At 46.7% G+C, this 16,331-nt stretch overlaps 1 protein-coding gene across 2 annotated transcripts in view; it reads left to right on the top strand.

Annotated features, from left to right (window-relative positions):
* ADRA1B (adrenoceptor alpha 1B) overlaps positions 1–16,331 on the top strand; it is a 617,540-nt gene that overhangs the window by 554,197 nt on the left and 47,012 nt on the right. For both annotated transcript variants that reach the window (XM_027084407.1, XM_027084408.1), the window contains one exon: positions 2,253–3,997. In XM_027084407.1, coding sequence (XP_026940208.1) covers positions 3,049–3,997 — 949 coding nt within the window. In that variant the 5' untranslated portion in view covers positions 2,253–3,048. The remainder of the gene's footprint in view (positions 1–2,252; positions 3,998–16,331) is intronic.

Genomic DNA, 16,331 nt, shown 5'->3' with positions numbered 1-16,331 from the left:
ATATATATATATATGAGGTTAGGGACCCACCTTTAGGATGGAGAGCTTAAATGTAAATCACCCTGAATGGCTTCCTGGTTCCCCACCTCTGAATACCAGGCTACAGTGATTATCAAGGGCAGGAAGTAGGAAGCCCTAGATGCAGGATTCTGGACGAGAGTAAAGAAGGCATCAGGCTTTACTTTTTTTTTTTTTTTTTTTTGCCGTGTAGCATGTGGGATCTTAGTTCCTGGACTAGGGATTGAACCCACGCCCCTGCATTGGGAGCATGGAGTCTTAATCACTGGATTGCCAGGGAAGTCCCCAGGCTTTACCTTTCAGTCTCCAGCTCTCACTACCCATTGCTCTGCCACATGTCTACTAGCCATACAACCTCAGGAATATTCTAACTCTCTCTGAACCATGGTTTTCTCAACTGTCAATGGAGAATGGTATACTTCTGTTAAAAGTTGTTGTGAAGAATAAAAGAAAATGAGTAAATGCTTGGCTATCAGTGGAAACTCAATAAATGTGAGTTCCCTCCCAGCACTAGTAGCTCAGGTCCCAAAACTGACTACTTGGAAGACAGCTCCATCTATAACAATCAATCCACCCCTACCTTAAATGTAAATTGGCACAGTCACTATGGAAAACAGTAAGGAGGTTCCTCAAAAAATTAAAAATAGCTATCCCACGTCTGGGTATATATCCAAAGCAAATGAAAAAAGGATTTCCTTTGCACTCCCATGTTCTCTGCAGCATTATTCACAAGAGCTAAGACATGGAAACAAATGTCCATCAGCTGATGGATGGATAAAGAAGATGTGGCATACACACACACACACACACACATATACACACAATGGAGTATTATTCAGCCAAGACAAAGAAAGAAATCCCACCATTTGCAGCAACGTAGATAAGACTTGAGGGCATTATGCTAAGTGAAATAAGTCAGACAGAGAAAGACAAATACTACATGATATCACTTATATGTGAATCTAAAAGAAAAAAAAATCCTCATAGAAACAGAGTTAGTTAAGTGGTGGTTACCAGGGGTTGGGTGGGGAGGGGCTGGAGTGGGGAAATGTTGGTCAAATGGTGAAAACTTCCAGTTATAAGATGAATAAGTTCTGGGGATCTAATGTGCAGCATGGTGATCGTAGTTAATAATACTATATCATATACTTGAAAGTTGCTAAGAGAGTAGATCTTAAATGTTCTCACCACAAAAAAAGAAATGGTAATTACGTGACATGTTGGCAGTATTAGCTAACACTATGATGGTAATCACTTGGCGATATATAAGTGTCTCAAATCAACTTACATAATGTTATATGTCAATTATATCTCAATAAAGCTGGGGGTGAGAATTCACCCCCTTCCTTGCTTCTGGGGGAAAAGTGTGACGTAACAGCCAAGTGCTCAACTTTGGATAGACACGCAGTTGGGTTCAACTCCCAAATTCACTCCTTGATGGCCATGTGGATTTACACATAGTTAAATTTCACTGCACCTTGGTGTCCCATCCACTAAATGAAAATGATTATGAGAATAGTCCTTCTTTCCTAGGGTCGTGAGAAGATGTGACAAGTGGATAAATGTTAACTAACATAAGGCTCTCCCTCGGCATCCTTGGCCATACCCTCTTTCCTAAGTACCATTCACCCACCTTGGGAAGTGTGTCCCTATAGCTGAATGTCCAACATGGAAATCAGGCAGAAAGGGGAAAAGAATGCAACAAATAATCTGGATTCCCCAAGTCCCCTCCCCATTTGCCTGGAGGTCTTACCCCATTCCTACCCCCAGAGAGCCCACAGTTTGTTCATTTCTTTCAGGTCTTGGCTCAAACATCACTTCAGGAAAATCCTGAGCACCCATATAAATTCCAAATGCGCCCCACAGCATTCCATTTCCCCAATCTTGCTTTATTTTCTCTGCTACGCCTGACAGCATAGGGCGCACCTCAGAATTTGCCTACTTATTTGTTGGTCTCCTCCCACTAGAATGGAAGCTCCCCAAGGACAGGGGTCTTTGTCTACTTGGTTCAATTACTCTACCCACAGCGCCTAGAACAGAACCCAGGGCAGACAGGGGGTTCCCAGTTAACAATCTGTTAAATGAATGAGTGATTGAATGAATGATTGACAAGAAGCTTCCGAGTTTTCTTATGAGACCAGAGAGGTTTCACAGGGAGGGAAGGATGGGGGTTGGTCTCAGATCTGACTCAAGTCCCTCTCATTTGACTAACTTTGGAATTCTTCCTCTTTTAGGTGCCACGCAAGTTGCAGAGCCCCCTATATCTGAGTGCTGACTCCAGACGCCCCTCACTAAAGGCAAGCACCCCCAGCCCACTTTTGAAACTGCGGAGTGAATAGGAGGAAAAAAGAATCCCAGTGAGCCACCTGGGGGTGGGGGACAGGGGGATCCCCACGCTCAAGTCACTCTGCCCCCACCCCCGCCCCCGCTCCCCCCACCTCTTACCCTCCCCCTACTAGCCTGCCCTCGGGGAGACGGGGGGCGCGGCCCGCCTCCGGGCTGAGCAGGGTGGCGGCGTCGGGGCTGCGGGCGCCTTCGCCGGACCCGCATTGCCCCCTAGTGCCGCGCGGAGTCAGGGCGCCGGGCTCCCCCGCCTGATGTCACCGCCGTGCAGTCATCCCAGAGGCGGCTCATTGAAAGCAGACCCTCCTCGGCGCTAGCTGGGCGGAGGCGCCGCTGTCCGCAGACCCGCCGCGGGCCGGGCAGAGCCGGGCGCCCCCTGCCCCGCCGCCCGCTCCTCCCCGCCGCTCCCCGCGAGCCCGGCCCGGCGCTCCTGACGTGGACCATTAAACTTGGAGCTGCCGCCTCGTCCCCTCTCTCCTCCTCTTCGCTCTGACAGGCGAGCGAGCGGCTCGGTGCAGGCAGGAGACGTGCTGCCGGGCTGGGCTGCCCGGGGGAGATGACTTCTCGCCAGGAGGACGCCTTTGGGAAGAAGACCACGGGGGAAGCAAAGTTTCAGGGCAGCTGAGGAGCCTTCACCAGCCCTTCCCAGCCCTGTCACCCCTCTGGCTATGGAGGGCGGACTCTAAAATGAATCCCGATCTGGACACCGGCCACAACACAGCAGCACCTGCCCACTGGGGAGAGTTGAAAAATGCCAACTTCACTGGCCCCAACCAGACCTCGAGCAACTCCACACTGCCCCAGCTGGACATCACCAGGGCCATCTCCGTGGGCCTGGTGCTGGGCGCCTTCATCCTCTTTGCCATCGTGGGCAACATCCTAGTCATCTTGTCTGTGGCCTGCAACCGTCACCTGAGGACGCCCACCAACTACTTCATTGTCAACCTGGCCATTGCCGACCTGCTGCTAAGCTTCACTGTGCTGCCCTTCTCTGCGGCCCTGGAGGTGCTCGGCTATTGGGTGCTGGGCCGTATCTTCTGTGACATCTGGGCTGCCGTGGATGTCCTGTGCTGCACAGCCTCCATTTTGAGCCTGTGCGCCATCTCCATCGACCGCTACATCGGGGTGCGCTACTCTCTGCAGTACCCATCGCTGGTCACCAGGAGGAAGGCCATCTTGGCACTCCTCGGTGTCTGGGTCTTGTCCACGGTCATCTCCATTGGGCCTCTTCTTGGGTGGAAGGAGCCGGCGCCCAATGATGACAAGGAATGTGGGGTCACTGAAGAACCCTTCTATGCTCTCTTCTCCTCCCTGGGCTCCTTCTACATCCCTCTGGCGGTCATTCTGGTCATGTACTGCCGGGTCTACATCGTTGCCAAGAGGACCACCAAGAACCTGGAGGCTGGAGTCATGAAGGAGATGTCCAACTCCAAGGAGCTGACCTTGAGGATCCACTCCAAGAACTTTCATGAGGACACCCTCAGCAGTACCAAGGCCAAGGGCCACAACCCCAGGAGTTCCATAGCTGTCAAACTTTTTAAGTTCTCCCGGGAAAAGAAAGCAGCCAAGACCTTGGGCATTGTAGTCGGTATGTTCATCTTGTGTTGGCTACCCTTCTTCATCGCTCTACCACTTGGTAAGTTGGGAACTGGCGGAGGGGAATGGGGCATTTTCAGATCTTGGGTTTACTGATGAGCTTACTATAAAGTTTTTTGTGGGTTTTAGTTTTTTATGCAGTCTGTGTTTGGAGGTTGGGGAATGTTGTTTGTTCTGCAAAGGCTTTGCAGATTGGGTAGGTGGCTAAGAACCAACTCAGGTGTTAGTGAAACGCGCTAAGGTACGAGTCACTTGAAATAGAACCTCAGGAGGCAAATCTGGTATGTGCAATGACTCATTCAACAGCCTTGGTTTAATAATTTAAAAGGACACTGGACTTGAACATCACACCAGCGTTATTACAGTAGTAATCATGTGCCCACTAAGGTGGTGTCACTAATGCTGCATACAAAATAGTTGGTAGTTACCGCAGACACGGCATTTGGGAAGCAGGGAGGCAGCTTGTACACAGAAAGGCAGTTTTCATTCAGCATTTCCAGGGCTCCTGCAGAGATCCACGCTCCTCAAGAGCTTTGCAGAGGCTGCCTTCTCCCTCTCCTCCTTTCACCACTTGCTATCACCTCCATGCACTCCCTCCATTACGAGTTAATAAGAGCATTTTACAGACTCACAGCCCCAACCAGCCTTTATCTAAAGCTTGAGATTTGAAAGAGAAGGAAGATGGCCAGAGGGTCACACATTCTCAGTTTTCACCCCAAAATATCCCTAACTCTGGTGGTTTATGGAATGTCCAGAATTAAATTATAGTTGCCCCTCACCTTCAGCTACCAGACACCAAGTCCTGCTAGTATGAAACTGAGCCCTTTCTCTCCTGTGAAAATGTGCCCATCTTCTTTTGTTTGGGAGTCCTACTAAGTGAGTTGTTCAAAAGGCTACCTGACTTCCTCTAAGGATGAAGCCAAGGTCTGGGTAGAAGGTAAACCTAGAGGAGGGTACTGTGACATGCTGTCCACACGGCTCAGGAAACACTTGTCCCTTCTCTGAGGCAGTGATCTGCTTTGATTTCTTTTTCTATCCCTGGGGGACACTCCAGAAAATGAATGGAGGGAGGTAATTATGACAGAGTCATGTGCTGTGATCTCAGAAGAGACAACAGCTGTTACTTGCCATGGACCACTAACGCCTACAGTCACACCAGGGGCTCAGTTGGAACTGAACATAAACAAATCCCCAAAGTAACAAAAATCCTAAAGACACACTGCTTCCAAGAGAAAGAGCCAAATAGAAAGAGGGTAAACTGATGTCGGGAGTTTCCGTTTAAAAATGATAAAGAAAAACTGTTTAACCTACTCTCCATATTGTCATTTTTAAGGCTAGCTTTCGAGCTAATGCCTTTCAGAAATATTTTCAGCGTGTTAAGTGGAGAGGGTTTGAAGCTCTACCCCAAGTAGTGATCACATCCCGCTGCCCAGCTTTCTTTTCTTTCCCAAGGTCTCAGGGTCCTTTTGCAGGCTTGTCCAGTTAAAGTGGATGACAGTTCACACTCCATTGGACCATACAAAGATCGTGGTTGCACATGGAGTGATTTGGCCAATAATTAGCCATGTGACCTTGGGCAAATGATGACTTCTCTGTGAGCCTCAGTTTCTTCATCTGCAAAATAGGGCTAGTTACTATTTGCTCCATGGGGTTTGCACTAGTGCATGGAAAGGACTTAATACAGTGTCTGGTACACAGCAAATACTCAATGAAAGTTAGCTCTTAGTAGTACAAACCAAACCCCAATACCCCCTGCAGCTAAAACTGTGTTTTCTTCTCCATTCAGTTGCCAATACCTGTTATTAAAGGCTCAGAAGGGAACTAGATCCTTTTCCTTTCTTCCTTCTCCCCCCCCCCCCCCCCCACCCCCCCCGCCACACCAGATCCTCAGCTGGCAGAGGCTGTGACCAGAGCATCCTCAGGAAAGACAAAGCCCCAGCAGGATGCAGGAGTGGATCAAAGGTGCAGGCTTTCACTTTAGGTGGCAGGGGAAACAACTGAAGAGGCTGCCAGCATGTTGAAATGGAAAGAGTACTGCTCTGAGGGTCAGGAGCAATAGAGTTATGTATGTGAGCTTTGCCATAGATTAGCTCTGTGAACTTAGGTGTGTTGCTTTACCAGCTGGGCTTCAGGTCTCACTTCCAGGGACCAAGAGGGCTGGACTCGATCAAGGGCTCTCAGACTTCAATAAGGATCAGAATCATTTGTGGAACTAGATAAAAATTCAGCTTCTAAGACCTAATGCATAGAGAATCCGAGCCAGTACATCAGAGAAGTCCCAGGAATCACGTTTAACCAGCCCACCAGGTGATTCTGAAGAGGTGATCCACAGACCAGGCTTTGAGAAGCACCGGCCAGGGGATCTCTCTGCTCCTTTCAGGCTCCAGCCTCCTGGACACCCAGGTTTTTAAACGCTGCAAAGGTTAGCACTTCACCACCCATGCGGTGGTGCAGAACGATGTGGCTTCTCTCTGGGTCCTGTTCTTCACACCCACCCTCAGTTTCTTCTCACTTATACTATTTCAGTTTCCCCCCTCTTTCTGTCCATGCCTTTCTGAGACCTTATGTTCCTAACATCTCAGGTCCTTGGCTTCCATGCCACAGAAAGTGAGATGTTCTTGCCACCCTGATGCTATCAGAGCTTGTTTCTCTTCTCCTTGACTTGAAGACTTCCTGACCAACTGTTATCTCCCGGAGCTCTCCCAGTGTGCTGTCCCTGAGCTGAGTCTATCCACAAGTTTCTCCCCTGGAAATCCAACCCTTGGCGGGTAAGGAGTGTGGACTCCAGGCCTTGAATTTGGGATGGACTTCGAAAGTTACTCAAGAGTTTCAAACAGAGAAGGTGCTTAATTAACATGTTCTTAGTAATTTATCAATAGAAAGAGCATCTGAGCAAAATGAGATGTGGGCTTCTACTTCGTCTGAGTTCAAATAACACCCAAATAAAAGTAGCATGGGGCTTCCCTGGTGGCACAGTGGTTGAGAGTCCGCCTGCCGGTGCAGGGGACAGGGGTTCGTGCCCCGGTCCGGGAAGATCCCACATGCCGCGGAGCGGCTAGGCCTGTAAGCCATGGCCGCTGAGCCTACGCGTCCAGAGCCTGTGCTCTGCAACGGGAGAGGCCACAACAGTGAGAGGCCCAAGTACAGCAAAAAAAAAAAAAATAACATGATGTAGAACAATAACTCCTTTGGAATCTGATGCAGGTTCCAAATTCTAAATTTTCCATGAAAGGCTTTTCACTCGGAGAAAGCGGATCTGGGGGAAGACAGTGGTTGGCAAACAGAGAAGCCCAGGTAGGAGTAAACTTCTAGTTGGTGATAGACTTCCAGGTGCCTGGATGGCACGAGATTTCTATCGCTGTGTTTGTCTTCTCTGTGGAAGAGGAGGGTTGGGATTCCTCCTGGGAAGGAAGGAAAATAGCCTTGCCCCCTACAGGGTCCTGGTCAGGGGCCCCATTTGTTTTCCTTCCTCCCTTGTTTTTATTTTTGCGAGCGAGGTTGGGCTGCCTACAGAGACAGGCCTCCCATCTCCTGTGGAGCCCTCCCCACCTGTAACACCCTCCCTATCTCTTCCCACCCTTTTTCCCTGTGGCCTCACACCAAGTTGGGCCAGGGACCAGCTCTCACTTACTCAGGAGCAGGGATGGAGCCACCAAACAAGGACCTCTTTATTCAGCCCCTGGAATCAGGCCATGGAGGGACAGGAAATAATTGGAATATAATATAGTAGCATTTCTACTTGATGGGCGATGTGCATGGTGTCCAAGGAATCTTCAGCTGCCTGGCATTACAATGAAGGCCAACTCCCACCCGCCTGGTCAGGGTTCAAGAAGCGGCTGGGCTATTGAGGGATATGCATTGCACTGGGGTGCAGGGGGGTGTGTAGTAGATGGGGGTGCGGGTGGGTAGCAGGAAGCGCTGGGCAGCCAACTGGTAGCTGGGCTTGGTGTGTTGTTTCGAAAACACTGGAACCTTGCCTCGCTCCAAATCCTTCTTCCGTCTTTTAAAATGCTGAAAGGCATCAGGAAGCCATTATTGAACTAACTGCTTTCCCCTCCAAATAAATGGTCAGCTTCAAAGAAACAGTTGTAATCTCTATAGTACTTGAACCAAATCGGAATCCCTCTCTCCATTGATTTGTTTCTCCAGTCCTCTCATTCAGATTAGGGCTGATGAATTTCCAGCTCCCACAAGAGCATAAGGGAGGGTGGGGGTCTCAGAGATGACTCAGGACAGAGCCACCCCCACAGACACACACACTAATCCTCCAGTTCTGAGGTTTCAAAACACAGGGATTTGAGTTGCTCACAGGGAAATCAATTGGTTTGAGTGAAGGAAAATTTTACACACAGGGAATCCTTCCTAGAAGAGGGAGATCTTACTGCAGGAAAATACATTCAGTCATTTATAAAGTCATTAATGAAGACTTCCTAAAGCATCTACTATGTGCTAGGCATTGTACTAATCACTGGGTTGTTGAACCAAAGCAAACATGGCCCCTGCGTGCAGGAGGCTCACAGCCTAGTGAGATCCTATTATCATGAAGCACATACCAGACATTCTGCTAGGCCCTCTACAGACATTATCTCACTAATCGTCACAGCTACCCTGACAGGGGAAAGTAATAGCTCCCTCTCCACAGTTAAATATACTGAAGCTCAGAGAGGTTAGACTTCTTGCCCAAGGTCACACAGCAAGTAAACGGTAGAGACAAGAATTGAATCCGTGTCTGTCAGAACAGGCACTTACCTGGTCCAGTGCACAAAGATGTCTGACCTTTTTGCTTTCTGGTCCCAACCTGCTCTCATAGCAAATGTTCTCCAGGAACCCCAGAGCCACCTTGTCAAAAGCTGATTATTCTACTTCTGTTACAAAACCCTGTCTTTCTTCCATTCCCTACTCACCCCTGAAAAAAATTCACTCATAAACTATCAGGGAAGGTCATCCACATTCTAGCTCAGGGCTCGGCTTTCTCTATACCTCCTGCACTGTGTATGACATGAGTCTCTCAACATTGGGCATTTAGTCACCCCAACCAGGAATAAAAAGTGAGATCTTGGCCTTCATATAGGGACTTGTTTCCACATCTTTAATCATTCATTCATTCATTCATTCACTGAATAAGTATGTATTTATTGGAAGCCTACTAGGTCCAGGCGTTGTGCTGGAGATTGTGGAGCAAAGCAGCTGTGTTTCACGTTCTCATAGAATTTAGTTCTAGTGAGGAACACAGATAATTTGAAAAATACACACATGCAAATAAACATAAATCCAAATCGTGAAAAAAGATTTTAAGAAAAGAGGTATGCTGCTATTAGAAGTATACAACAGGGATCGGTGTATTACAGGGATCCCTGAGTGGCATTTAGGCAGAACCCTGAACAGTTTGGAGGAGTTAATTCAGTGAAAGGGGCAGGTAGAAGAAGAGAGCTCCAGGCAGAAGGAAGGGCACACCTGAAAGTCCTGAGGGAGGAGCTGGTAGGGAACTACCAGAGCCCGGAGAACAGAGGGGAGGCAGGTGCAAGTCGAGGCTGGAGGTGCAGGCACAGGTTGGGCCATGCAGGGGCTTTTGTGCCTTTAATGATTTTAGATTTTATGATAAATTGCCATGGCCAGTACCGAAGGGTTTGAAGCCGACAAGAGATACAATCTGATTATGTGTTTAAAAGATGACCCAGGCAGCTACATGGAGCACAGAGCAGAGATGGGGCAGTTAGGAGGCTGTAATCCCAGTGAGCGCTGGTGGTAATTTAGACCACACTGGTAGCAGTGGAGGTGGAGAGAAGTAGACATATTCAAGGACTTGGGGATGGGTTGGTTATGATACAGGAGAATAAGAGATGTATCTGGAATAGCCCTGAGTTTACTGGGTGAAACACAACCAAGAGGATTCCTCCCAGGATCTCCTCAGACCCCATTCATCAGGGCTCACAAGATACCATGCTAGGAATGATACGCCAGACACTCTTATGAGGTGAGTGGACAAAATGTCCCAACCCAAAAACCAGGAGCCATGACCATCAGCAAACCCAGTTGCTCATTAGAAACATCTGGCAGGGGACTGCTTTCAAAAGCACAGATTCTTGACCTCCACCACAGACCTTTGTATCAGAATCTTTCATGATGGGGCCATGAATCTCAATTTTTAACCAGTTCTCACAGGCAATTATGCCACCAGCATAGCACTAGTCCTCCCCATGCCTGGGAACCTGGAATGAACACCTCTTGGAGAACCAGAGTTTGGTTAAACTTCCCCCAGTGCAGCCAGAAACATCCCCAGTCCTGCCAGTCCCTCGGGCCAGTCCATACAGAGGAAGGCAGAGGATTGTTAGGAGGGAAGGTGAACTCTTCAAACTAGAGCCTCCCTGGAGAAGGGGAGGAGAATGAGCCCTGTGGAAGCAGGTCTTCAATGTAGCAGGTAACACTGCTCAACACTAAATATTCTGTATAGCTTGTAATTCTCACAGCCCCTCTGCAGAGCAAGGATCATCACCCTGTGTCTAGAGTTCAGAGAGGTTCGGTAAATTGCCCAAGGTCACACAGCTAGTAAATGATAGAATCTATTAGACTCCATATTTGGCACTCAATAAACATATGTTATATTATTCTTGTTGTTACTACAGTGCTTCCACACATTTGTCTGAGGTCTGGTGCCCATGGGTGATAACATTTTTACTGGCTCATGACAAAATGAAAGAAGAGTTAGGAAAATCCTGTGTTTTTCCAAATGTACTCAATATAAATGACTGTTCTTTTGTTCTAAAGACTATGTCCTGTCTATTTTGGGAAACTGAAATAACATTTCTTTAATGGGATGATGGTAATAAGTGATAGTGATAGTCATTGTGTGTGTGTGTGTGTGTGTGTGTGTGTGTGTGTGTGTGTGTGTGGTATTCTACTTGGCAAAAGAAAAAGTTGGTAACCCTATGTCTGTCCCCACCAAAAATTTTTTTTGAAATTTTACTGTGAGTCTCCTAAAGTCTTAGAATCATGGGAGACACCATGATAGTTAGGCACGATAAATATTTGTGGGAGAAAGCAGGAAGAAAGGGGGAGGGTGATTTATCCTCTCAGTGATGGATAAACAAATTAGCCTCAGCTTTGCCATAAGAGTCAAAGGCTTAGGGCGGGGGGCAGGGGGGCGGTGAGGGGGAAGGATGATGTGTGTGGAGTCATGCTTGTCAGGTATGATAGGATGGGGGCCATTTGTGGAAGCACCCAGTCCTTCTGGGGTGAAACAGACCACAGAAATGCCAGTGGGCATGTGTGTAGCTGCAGTGCCATCACAGATGGGCCTATTAAGATCTCTAATGCAGGAGATGCCTTTACCTGAGTATGTGTGGCTCATAAAAATAACTGATGGCCACCAGGCCACAATGGGAAATTGCTTTCTCCCACATCTGCAGGATGTCACTGTGCTCCCTAACCACATCTGATAACAGTAATACTAATAGCTCCATTTATTAGGTCTTGCCATGTGCCTGGCTTAACCAGGCTAAGGGTGCTTTCTATGCAGGCTCTCATTCACTCCTCTCCAGAGGCTTACCAGATGGACACTATGGTTGTCTCCATTTTACAGATGAGGAAACTGAAGTTCAGAGAGATTGGGTGATTTGCCTCAGGCCACCCAGCTGATTAGTGACAGAACCTGGATTCACATCTAGGCAATCGGAATAAGCTAAAGGGCTCATTACTGGGGGTATACTAGGTGTGGGGCTCTGAGCCCTGATTTATGGAAGCCCAGAGAGGCCCTAGGGAAAGCAGAGTCTATTCTGAGAAGATGGAAAGGAAGGGCAAGTGGCTGCCTGTTATTCAGCAACCAAAAGGCACCATATCCTGGTGAGAACATAAGGAATATAAAAATAATTGGGTCTTTCCCCTAGCAAGCTAAGTCAAAATTTCTCTTTCTTTTATTATGGGTGCTTTAGATTTTTTTCAGCTTCACAACATATTACGGGTAGTGCCATATACCTTTAAGGCTTTTATCAAATTTGGGCTTTGGGGTTAAACACATAAAATTTACAACACTTTTTCACAGCCTAACTTCTGGCTGAATACATTTCAGAACTTGATTCACCTCTTCACCACATACGTGTGATCTCAGCACCATAGGACTCTCTCCTACCTTGGATCAGCCTCTGGTCCTACCTCTTCTTGTCACAAAGGGTTGCATCGTGGACAAGAGAGTATTTCTAGAAGCTGTTTTTCCACTTTGCAGTAACCCTGACTAGTGATAACCTAGCTATACAGAAAGAAAATGCACATATATGTATATAAGGATATACATATATGCACACCATATATGTATATTCAAGAGAACCCAAATGAAATGTATCTTTAACTCTTAGCTAGTTCCCAAAAATGCCCACAACCCCTATACTAACACCCACATGAAGGGAAATTATGACAGAGGGAAGTCGGAGTGGAATTAGATAGTGATCCTAACCAGTTGCATGTAATAGACCTTACTCATGAAAACTTTGCAAAATAATACTACCTAGAGGAGACACGCTGGGATCCCACCCAGGGCTTTGGAGGGTCCCATGAAGAGAGGAGCCCTGAGGTTAAGGAAGTGCCCATGGTCCACCCCAAACACTACAGGGGTGGCTCTCTCTAGCAGCCTCGTGACTGATGGACTTATGTGTGAACTTCTTGTAAGCAGTGACCGCATCTTTCCTCTTTGCCTAACACGGGTGCTAGGAGCGCACGTTAACTCAAATTGCTTGCTGTTTCCCCAAATACACCTTACATTTTCCTTACCCTATGTGTTTTTCGTACTCTTCCCTCTGGCAGGAATGCTCTTCCCGTACCCTCTGAACATCCAAATCCTGTCCACCTGTAGACCCCCAGTTTTGTGGACACCTCTCTTAGGAAGTTTTTTCTGGTCCCCACCCCTTTCCCTGATGGTGATGGCTGTCTTTATACCTTGTGTATGGTGCTTGTCACATTTGTTCACGGGAATCAGGACTGATTGGCACATCTTCAGCAGTGTTACTGGGCTGCAAACCTCCGGAGGAAATGGTCCAGGTTTCACTCATCTTCCTGTCCTCCATGCCCAGAGACATGTACCTACTAGACTCCCAATAAAAATAGCAATTGCAGCTATGATTCACACAGTATGTGCCAGACTTCATCTACCATTTGAACCTCCCAATAGCCCATCAGATAGGTATTAATGTTCTGCTCACTTTATAAATGAGGAAACGGGCTTAGAGGTTAGGTGACTTGTTCTACATTCCTTGAAAATACCACAAGCACGTTGAAACTGTCTTGACTGCTCTTGTGAAACCAAATGGCCAATATGGGTCTGGTTATGGACCCAATGAAGAAAGATTAGATAGATGAAGACCGGAGTGGACCCAAGTTATGAGCTTGAAAATTGGACAACATCTTCATTCTTCATAAAAGGTTGCCATTCCACCGCCTCTGGGGGAGACCTGTCTTTTGCCAGTCAGTCCCCATTTTCCCTCACCTTCTCAGCCCTTGTCACCTGCCTCTCGCCTCTGGGAGGAATATGGTCAGAGTTGGTCCCCACAGAGTTGGTCCCCACCAGAGTTGGTCCCCACAGGTGACTTTATAGCAGGGCCTGATTAAGACCTTCAGAAAGGCCCAAGGTATTGAGAAGTGAATGCTGCCCCCACCTCCAAATGTAATTCCAAATTCTCTCTCTCTCTCTCTCTCTCTCTCTCTCTCTCTCTCTCTCTCACACACACACACACACACACACACACACACACACACACACACACACACACGACATACACACACGGCCCTAAAATTAATGGAAGGAAGGCCAACATTCTAATTTATCCCATGAAGTCTACTTTGATTTCTTTAATATCAAAGCATTTCCCCAAAAAAGTGAAGGTGTCCAGCTTTGCTAAATGCACCAAAGATACACTGGGTCTGTTTGTAGGTGATATAGCATTGCTCTATAATGGGGTGACCAGACATCCCACCTTGCCTGAGCCAGTCTCCACTTATGTCTGTTACCAAGGGCACTATGATGATTATTGTAACCCTCTCATATTCTCAAAATGTCTCAATTTGAATGATAAAAGTACCTCGATATTTTAACTCCCGGAGTAAGAGTGTTTACAATGGAACATCCAATGGTGCCTTGGTTTCACTGAGAAGCCTGAGATGGGGGAGGAGAGAGTCTGGCATCCATGGCCTCAGCAGTACCGAGAAAGATTAATAATGAGTGAATGAAGGGAAGGAGGAAAGACACAACTTCACGGGTGTGTTTTTTGTGGGAAAAAGGAATTAATGTAAAGGTTGGTCGGAAATTTTTAAGTCTTCATTCAGTTAATTTACCCTACTTGCACAAGTGAGTCACTGAGCTGGGATCTGAATCCATGGCTGGCTGACCCTAAATACTTAGATGAGTGAGTCAGTGAAGGAGTGGATCCATTTCAGCACAAGGCAGATGGTGTGATCTGAATGATGAGTGCCTCCAGAATGAAGAGGAGACGGAAAGAAAGGTGGGCCAAACTGATATTGGGGGGAGGAGGAGAAAAGCCAGCTATGTCCTAGGTACTTGTCAGGCTGGAATGATGGTGGGGGAGGGGCATCCTCACCCATTCATCACCCCCCTCCTGACATGACAGAGCATAGGTCAGCCTATTGTACCATCCTCACTGGCAGGCTTGTGTTCTTAGATTGTGTCAACAGCACACTCGTGACCACACCCAGGGGCAGCACACGTGAGTCCCCTTTGAGCACTCAAGTGCCCCTCTCCGGTGTGAGCACATAAAGTCCGCTGTAAAAGTCGCACCAATGAACAGTTCATGCCGAAATGTTCAGAAATAGAAAGTCCTAGCACATGCAAGTGGACCATTCCTTTCAGAGCCCCATTTAACTTTTTCCAGGGGTATCTGAGCACAGTGTCTTGCTCCCCTGAAGCTGGGATGCATCTGGGGCTTAGCTTTGCATGGTTTTTAAAATTCTTCTTTAAGATAGAGTTTCCTGCCAAGCTAACATGCATCGCTTTGAGGCTGAGCTCAGCACCCTGGCCATGGCCCAGAAGGAGGTTAAAATAGGACCAAGGGCAAGCCGGGCTCACTGTCATTCACAGGCATGGGCCCCAGGGCTCACGCCACCAGCACAGGGCCGGGCAGAGATCCAGAGAGGCAGCTGGTTGGGGAGGAGGGGGGTGCTACCAACTGGAACAAACAAAAAAAATTACATCTCTGATTTATATATTCAGGCCATCAATCAGCCCCTGGCATCAAGAGAAAGTGGTACCTGCTTCCAGGTATACCCTCATAGTGTCATTTGTGACTCCTTATCCCCAGCTCTGCAGACTTTATCTTAAGCAAAAGTTCTTGGGCTTTTTTGTTGCACGGGCCCCTTTGGCAATCTGGTGAAGCCCCTTCTTACAATAGATACATAAAATAAGATACACAGGAGAAAATCAAAGAAAATCAGTTATGTTGAAATAGCTATTATAATGTTAAAAAAACAAATTTACTGTAGAGTAAACCAATGTCCTTCATTATTAACATATTAAACAAGATCTAGCAGCAAGTCAGATAAATAACTACTATAACTTGAAGTAGTGGCAAGTGGAAATATTTCAAGATATCTGCAGCAAACGTAACATAATATCGTAAATCTGATTTCTGTGGGCGACAAATCCTGCTAATTCTACTGTGGCTTGTTGCCTGCATTCCTGTGGAAGAAAATGCTAACTTTCAGCCAAAGGTTAATTCTTTAAAAAAAATAAAAATAATTTTTCCCATCCAAGTTCAGGGACTCCCTAACCCCAGAATAAGAACCCTGTCCTATGACATTATAAAGATGTACTTCAGGGCATGAGGTTTTCTATACTTTCTTCTTTCAAATTATATAGTCTTAGGACCACAGGGAACTTGGACTATGCCATTGTGCTTTGTAACTGTCTTGCGTGATTACTTGTAGCAATTTTAAAATCTACTTTCTTTATTTAAAAATAGTGCATTGACTTTTATTTAAATCAAGAAGAATAAAAAAAAAAAGAAAAATCATTCTACCCACGCCAGACCCCAGGTCCACCTCTATCCAGCACTCTCAGTCTTTTTTCCCAGGAGCAAACACTGTTACCAGATTGTGTATAGTTCCAGAAATATTCTATTTATCTGTAAGCATCCATATACATTGTATGTATGTGTAAATATTTGAGTGTGTATGTGTGTGGAATGTATGTTTACATCCTGTTTATTTTTACAAATGGTATCATTTTATAAACACTATAGTGGAGGTTACGTTTTACACTCAACAGCATATCTTGGGCATAGTTCTGTCAGAATGTATAGTTACTGCTTTCCTTTTCATGGCTGTATAGTAATCCATCTATGGAATATCCTATTTTATTTAACAATTTCCCAGCTCAT

The sequence above is a fragment of the Aethalodelphis obliquidens genome, unplaced genomic scaffold (assembly GCF_003676395.1).
Source record: "Aethalodelphis obliquidens isolate GAN/ISIS:26980383/991018 unplaced genomic scaffold, ASM367639v1 scaffold52, whole genome shotgun sequence".
Taxonomy (NCBI): domain Eukaryota; kingdom Metazoa; phylum Chordata; class Mammalia; order Artiodactyla; family Delphinidae; genus Aethalodelphis; species Aethalodelphis obliquidens.
This window is presented reverse-complemented; position numbering and strand designations above follow the sequence as displayed.